The 8,121-nt window shown below is 39.0% G+C and overlaps 1 protein-coding gene across 1 annotated transcript; it reads left to right on the top strand.

Annotated features, from left to right (window-relative positions):
- The first annotated feature begins 50 nt into the window (after positions 1-50).
- On the top strand, positions 51-8,018 carry QNG1 (Q-nucleotide N-glycosylase 1). The gene is made up of 4 exons (XM_026092567.2): positions 51-575; positions 1,255-1,514; positions 5,884-6,079; positions 7,306-8,018. Exons 1-4 carry the CDS (start codon positions 239-241, stop codon positions 7,536-7,538), a joined length of 1,026 nt encoding a protein of 341 aa, XP_025948352.1. The 5' UTR covers positions 51-238; the 3' UTR covers positions 7,539-8,018.
- The last annotated feature ends 103 nt before the right edge of the window (positions 8,019-8,121 follow it).

The following is an 8,121-nucleotide window of genomic DNA, read 5'->3' as shown; positions in this document are numbered from 1 at the left end:
GGGTGGCCGCGGAGCAGCCGCGCATGCCCGCGGCTTCCCAAGGCAGCGTGCACCGGCACCAAGGCGCCTGCGCGGCGGGCGGCGCTGGCTGGCGGCGGCGCCGCCGGTAGCGGCCCGTGTGGCGGTAGGGCGGGGGGGGCGGCGGCGCCGCCGGCGGGAGGGGGCCGGGCCGGGCCAGGCGGCGGCGGGCGGCCTGGAAAAGTCGCGCTTCCTGGCGCGGGCGGGCGGGAGGCTGAGGATGGAGGCGCTGCCGTCGCCGCTGGAGTCGGCCAGGTTCATCGCGGAGCACAGCAGGGACGTGTCGGTGGAGGAGGAGGGCGCCCGGCGCCTGGCGGAGGCCCTGTTCGACAAGGCCTCGGCGGAGGAGTTCGGCGTGGCGGGCTGGAAGCGCCTGCACGAGCTCAACCCGCGGGCGGCGAGCGAGGAGGCGGTGAGCTGGGTGTTCCTGGTGGACACGCTCAACTTCTCCTTCTGGGCCGAGCGGGACGACCACAAGTGCCTGGTGAAGTACAGGGGCAAGACCTACAGCGGCTACTGGTCCCTCTGCGCCGCCGTCAACAGGGCGCTCGACGACGGTCAGTGCCGCCGCCGGCCGTTGGGGCGGCCGTTACGGCAACGGCCGCGGGCGGGCGGGCGGGGAGGCCCCGCGCTGGGAACAGCCGCTTCCGCGCGGCCTTGGTCGCCGCTGGGATGAGCGGGGGGCGCGGGCGGTTCCTCGGTCTTGGGCCGGGCGGCTGGAAGCACTTCTAAAAACGGTCGTCTGCTACGCCGTTGTTGCTGTCTTTTCATCAGTACTAACTAGCTCCTGAAAAATCTGTTTGTAGGTACAGGTGGAATTTTTAATTAAATTCCTATATGTTTGCATGCAAACTAAGGGAAAGTTTGCATTAAGATACTTTTTATAAATGCAGGATTACTAGGAACTATATGTCAGGCGTATATTTGCCTGGTATGCTGTGAAAACACCATGCTAAGCTGTGAGGACTGAGCGAGTGGGAAAAATCGCCTATTAAAAGGAAGAAGGTACCATGGTTACACCTTGAAAGCAATTATCTATAGATGAGAGTGCTGTGTACCACATACTTAGTTTGACGCAACGATTTGAGGTGTAATCATCACTTGGTTGGTCTTAAGAGTTGATACACTTTTCAAGTCTTTGTTGCAGTATAAATGCTTTCATCTGTGGTAGGCCACTACCTTAGCTCTTCAGATATGGTACAATATTCTAAAGATCTTATTTTTACTTTTCTGAAGGAATACCTATTACCAGTGCCTCGTATTATGCTACCATGACACTTGAGCAAGTTAAGCACGTATTTCGCTCTGACACAGAAGCTCCCATGCCTTTGATTGAAGAGAGACATCGTGTGCTGAATGAAAGTGGAACAGTTCTGTTGGAGAAGTTTGGAGGCTCTTTCCTCACCTGTGTTAAAATGAGTAAAAAAAGTGCTCAGAAACTACTACATTTGGTAGTGGAAAATTTCCCTTCTTACAGAGATGAAGCTATGTTTGAGGTAAGTTGGATCTGACATTGAATTTTTATCCTAAGAACTTACTCCTTATGGCTTTAAAGTATAGCTGTTAAGTTGTCCATGAAAACTCTTCTGAAAGGGTGGTCAGTTCAGAATTGATCTAAAATTTGTGAGTGGTCAGATTTTTTTTAAAAACTAGAAAGAAGGTGAGCAGAAACATTTCTATGGAAGTTAGTATATTCAAAAATAAAATTCAAGAGAAACAAAATTACTATTTTTTTAGCATTTCACCTCAAATTATAGAGATTGGTCTATATAATGAAAAAAAAAATCAGACTTTGAAACTGTTGTTCGTAGTAATATGTGTTGCTATTAGTAATAAAGACAGGGAAGAAGGTATTTTCTTTTAGATAATACTTCTGGACCAAACTATACTCTCTTATTAAGATGAGGTAAAACTATATAGATTTTATTTCTCTATTGATCTTATCTCTGAAAACAAAAATCACACAATTTGTTAACAGAATTTTGCTTAAGTTGTTGAAATTGAATTTTGTATTTTTTGAGTCACTTTCTTCCAGAAAAAGCTTCTTTTTTTGTTTCCATTTGTTGTCTCTGTTTTCATCATTCTGTTGTTGCTGTAATACATTATGATACTGTCCCATTCCCAGTTGGATCAGGAACACATTGTACCCACTGCATATACATCAGGTTTGAGGTTACTTTTGCCTGAAAAGTCAGAACCGGCTTCTAATCCTCACCCCCTCCACTTTATCTTGAGTTTCTCTGCAGCTGATCAAGGAAATGAGGCCCTGATAAAACTGTAGATGTACAGCTATGGGGAATCCAGACTATTGTTAATTCAGTAGACACTGCATGAACAACTACAGACCAGATTTAAGCCCAAATTATCATACCTTTGTATGGGTTTACAGTACACTGAAGCTTTTTGAGATGGCTTCCCTGAAAGGAGAAAGCTGCTGGGAAATAGTGTATGTTTGGTATCTTCCATGTTTTCAGTTTTGTCTATACAGACATACTCTTTATTAAGTATCAGTGATACATCTAGCTAGTGCTGTGTTCTGTCCTATCTATGGTAGTATTCATCTGTTAGGTCTGGAAGATTTTTTTCTAGTGAGAGTACAGCCTATACTAATAGCTTGTGCGGTCTTTCCAGGGTAACTCCCTGGAACACAGTTCACTGGGGCTTTAAACTAATTGCACTTACCACTTAAATCTGCTCTTGAGTAGGTGGCATAATTTTATTTTCCTGTGTCTCCTACTGTGGAGTAACATACCATATTTACATGAACAATCACAGGTTATTGCTAACTAATCTTTGAAGCTACTAATTTAATTCACTGGAATTTTTTTTACATGTGAAATAAACCTTTTCAAGATTTTTTTTTCTTGTGATCAAAAAGGAAATATTTTGCAAGTGATACATAGAATATTTTTCTTATCTTTATAGTGACTGTATTCGTTGACGTAATGTCTTTCATGAGATGGTTCTGAGTGCTTTATAAAGCAAGGCTCACTAAGAGAGCAGCAGACTACAAAGTGAAAAGCTGTTCCAAAAACGATCCCAGACCATAAGCATTGACATAGTAGTAAAGCCTCTTCCACCAATACGGAAGCTGTTTTTCTGCTTTCACAAAGCGAGCTGTGTATTTTGAAGGTGGGTGAAACAATGTAGACCAAGTTTACACCCTACTTGTAACAAAGCCAGTGTTAGCAGCTAATAGCAGGGTGACAGGGATCCTATTATCAATGTTGTTTCTTTGGCAGCAGGTTGAGATCAGAAATGAATGCTTTGCAAAAAAATGACTTTGCCTTCAGTACAGGATTAGGGGGGAGTTGAAAACAAGGTGAGAAATCCAAAAACAAAGCTGTGATCTTCAATAACTATCACAGTTGTAATATAACTAATATATATAATATAATTCTATATAATAGAAATATGTATGATAAATTATGTAGTTCTCATACTATAGAAGTTTAAAAAAAAACATAGACTATGACAACTTTCTTCAGTTATGTTCTGACCTCCTAGGGTAGCTTCTAAAGTTAAGATAATTCTTTGGTATATCTTTTACCAAACATACACACAAAACATTTTTCAAAACTACACATGACTGAATGTATTTTTATAAGTTGGCTACGTTCCTTTTCTTCTGAAAAGTGAATTGCAAACCAAAAACAAATCCCTCCAAAACCTTTTTGTACTAGTATGGATTTTTTTTTTTTATGGTTCCTATGGCCTTAAGTACATTTATATACATATTTAAATGCTGCTCTGAATTTGAATCCTGGCGAAAGTTATTTAGGCTATGTTATAGTTGCATATTCAGGGTTTTCATATATGCCATGGAGTCCTTTCCGAGCTTCCAGTCATTGACACTCCATGTATGCATCATTCTCCCCTCTGCCTCCCCCCATCACCTGGTACTGAGGATATAAAATAATAATGATCTACCTATTCACTGTTATTTTGTATTAGCTGTGTGGTTTTGATCTTTTACCAACTCAGTACTCCTCCTTTCTCTTAATATCAATAGGTCAGAATTAGTTACATCTCTTGATACTGGCTCATTGTGGTGAGGAGGAGGCACAAGTGTCCCCATTCTGGTAGTTTTTCCTGGAAAGTGAGGGTGTTCTTGAAAAAGCAGTTTAGTAGTATTACCATCAGGTAAAATGCTCCATTTTTGGACAAGTGATGCTATCTTTTAGACATATTAGCATCCACCTAAGGCTTTCATTGCCATTCTGTTGAAAAGAACAGTGGAAAATTTTGTTACAAGTGCTAAGTAGTATTTTTCATAAATAGAACTTTACACGAACTTCAGAAGGTCTATGCAGTATAGAAATTAATGATAATTGAAACAATGAAATTATAAATCCATATGCTTGATGAAAAGTCCCAGACAGTATTTTTCTTCCAAATTAAATTGCTGCATGAGATGAAAAGTTCCATTTGAATTCTTTCTTCCTCTGCTTTTGTAAAATGATGTAGTGCTGGAGGCTATCAGTTCTTTACTATATTGGAAAAATCTTAATGCTATCAGAAGAGCAGTCTTTGTCTTTGTTTTTCATTAGCTTCAGGGCTGTAGGAGCTATAATGGGATTTGGTCTATTAATTATTTACTTCCTGTAGTGATCTTTTAAATGGTATTTTATTATTTAACATACAAGATTCTCTATAGTATTCTCTAGAAGTAAGTTTCTTTATCTGTGCCAAATAGGGAATGAAGTACACAGAAAGAATCGGTTTTCAAAATGTTTGCAGAAGTTACTGTTCTGTGAAATGTAGTAGGACATCTTGTTTTCAGTGGTTTTGGAGAATAGCACTTAATGACAAAAAAATACACTTTGTTTTCTGGATAGTCCGTAGCATTTTGGCAATAAAGTAAGGTTAAATCAGTTTTAAAAATATCGTTTGTAAATTGTGACTATGTGAAGGAGGGTAGTAGAGTAAAACTTGAATAGAATCCCCATCTTGTATTTTAGAGTAGCCGTTTCAGTTATGTAATGTTAGTAGGCACACTTTATGAAAAATTAAGTCTGTTTTAGCTATAAACAAAAAGAAACTCTAACCCACTTGTAGCTATTTTTTTTAAAGATGCAGATTTACTTTTACACATTTTGTTTTGTCACAGAGTGAAAACCTTAAATCCATACAGGTCATAGCACATCTTTAGCTTTTCCCTTTGTGAGTAATCACAAAAGCATATAAATTGTTGCAGATTTAGCACCAGCAATAAAATATTAGATAAAAATAGAACCATTCATAGTAATTTAAAAAAAAATCTCATATTTGTGAATATGCCACTTACTGAAATTAATTCCTTTTTCCCTCTTTAACTAGCAAGATCTACTACACGCTACAGAGTCATTCAATATAGTTTTCACTAGAATTTTATTTCCTTAACATTAAGGATAAGATGATTAACAAAACATGTCAGTTGTCTGATCTAATACATGCTGCTTATGCTTCTCTCATCTAAATAAAAGGTTAGATGAACACTAGGTTTTCTGAAATAATTTGTTTGCTGGACTCCAGTTAGCATGTTTGCCCAGCAGAAATAAACACTTACAGGTTCTGAGATCCAAGTGTAATTAAGCAATTTTCTGTTGAATTGCAATAGTTTGTAGTATGTTTCTCCTTCATTTCAAAAGTTTGAGGATTCCATGTGTTTTTTTGGGGGGGTTCAGTAGTGTCTTAATTTTAAGGTGTTCATAGTGTTCTTCTTTTATCCTGTTTGTTAATTAAAATATTTGCTTAACCAAAATGTCAGTAAGTTGTGTTTGCTAGAACAATGCAACTCCATATGTCTCTCTCTGTACATGTAATTTTCTCTCTATATTGATGTCTCTCAGGCACTTAAATAATTTGGGAATTTTTCTTTATCAGAATAAAAAGGTGTCCTTTTACAAACGAGCACAAATACTTGTGGCTGATACCTGGAGCGTATTAGAAGGCAAAGGAGATGGCTGCTTTGGTGACATTTCTAGTCTAACTATATTTGCTGACTACAGGATCCCTCAAGTTCTTGTTCACTTCAAAGCAATGAAATACTCTGAGGAGCTAATGAAGAAACTACGTGAAGGTTTGTACCTCCCTTACTAATACTGAGTAATTGTGTTTTCTGATAGTGTAGACTAAAGCTAATTTTAAAATGTAATGTTTTGTCACTGTGAGGGTTGGGTTTTTTTGTTCATTTTTTGTTTGTTTGTTTTCCCCTCCAAGGAATGAGGCGTTCTTACGTAGTTATGGGGAGACTGGGGAGATCTCATTCTCTAACAGTAATCTCAAATGAGATGTTAAACTTTTTGTTTTTATAAAGATCAGACTGTCCCTTGGATTAAACACCAATGAGGGAGGATTAAAGAGAGTCTAAGCCAGTTGATTTCAGAGTTTCAAAAAGGCCGCTGTTGTGAAAAACTTTTCAGCAGGAGTGTAGTTTTGATTTTCAGGTTTAGATAATAGAAGCACCAATTTCTTCATTAGTTGAAAGAAGATGTAACATATGAGGATTCCTGTTTATGTGTACTGAACTGTTAGCAACTACTGTTTATATAAGGACAAGCAAGATAATATTTATAAATGTCAATTTAAAAATTTCAGCTTTTAATGAAGATAATCATACAAGATGAGAAATGAATCTCACATTTTAACCATCACTTCTTTTTCCTGCACACAAACTATGAACTTCAGTGAATAAAAACATAAACCAATCCTTTTGCTGCTGTAAAATGACTTTATAGGGAGAACTGCTATTACCCAATTCTAACATTACACAGCAGGATAAACAGACAAACACAATTGTCTGTGGATCTTAATAGAATGGCTGCTTATGTAAAAGGGACCCATTTATTTGAATTACTTGGATGGGCATGTCCTTATTAGGATTCATGGAAAAGATAAATTGTCTACATGATATATTTAATCTCTGATCTTTTTAAAAGGAGTAAAGTTAACCTTTGCAAAAATACAGTCTTGGAATTGTGTTTGGGTATCTTTTTTTATCTGCACAAACAAAGAAATATTCATATAACGTGCAGTATAACCTAAACACGTGTTCTTTTCTTAATCCACTCTCTTCGAATATATGAAGGCCTTTTAACTGAGTTTGTGAAGAACTTACAGACACGTGTTTGTAAACTTAAAACGTTCCATAGAAAATGTGTACCAACACAGTTATTGATGGTAGTGTAAGCTGTCAAAATTGCAGTCCTAGAATAGAATAAAAATGAATAAAAAGAGAAGATTTAGGACATTCTGGGGCTTCTGTCTCTCAAACATAATTGAATTGCTGTTTCTTGTGTCCTGCAGGAGCAATTTTCCAATCTGGAGATAAACAGGAGGTGGAGATCCGTGGTTGTTCTATTTGGTGTTGTGCATTGATTTGTAAGCACCTGCTGGAGCTCTATGAGAAGAAGGGTCAGGACATGCGTGAAAAGATCAATGCGGTTTTACTTGATTATTATCTTTGGGACTATGCCAGGGATCACAGGGAAGACATGAAAGATATTCCATTTCATAGAGTACGGTGTATATATTATTAATGACAGTCTCATAGCTGTTGTATTGATGCGTTATTCTGCATTACTCTTTTCATACGTTGGTCTGTCAGATACTAATTTGGAACTTGCCAAGTCAAATACTTGCTTTCTGATGATGCATTTAATGACTCTTGCTTACTTTTTTCTAAATCTGTCACTAGCCATGACTGGAATTAATCAGGCAAAACTTTTATGGACAAAACCTGAATTAATATGGATTATTACTCATACTTCGAGTTCTGTGCTTGCCTGTGTGTGGGGTGTGTGTGCATATATGTGTGCACAGATACAACCACCTGGAGTGTAAAGGATATGCTTGTTATTTGTGGCAACACCGCGGCCTGCAAATATGTTGTCAAAGCTATGTTGAGATGACCTGTTGTTTCTGCTCAGGAAAACCTGTTCTTCTGCCTTCGCAATGGATTAGGGCTGACTATTTGATTATTAAAAAAAATCAAAGCACTGACACAACGGGCATTTTAACTCTTGCCTGCGCTTTAATCGGAGTCCGCCACGCGCCGGTTCCGCGGCGGCGAGCAGGCAGGCCGGCGGGCAGCGGCCGTTACTGGTCGCGCGCTGCCCGCTG

Source organism: Dromaius novaehollandiae, chromosome Z (genome assembly GCF_036370855.1).
Source record: "Dromaius novaehollandiae isolate bDroNov1 chromosome Z, bDroNov1.hap1, whole genome shotgun sequence".
Taxonomy (NCBI): Eukaryota; Metazoa; Chordata; class Aves; order Casuariiformes; family Dromaiidae; genus Dromaius; species Dromaius novaehollandiae.
Note: the sequence above shows the minus strand (reverse complement) of the source record. Positions and strands in the feature narration are given on the sequence as shown.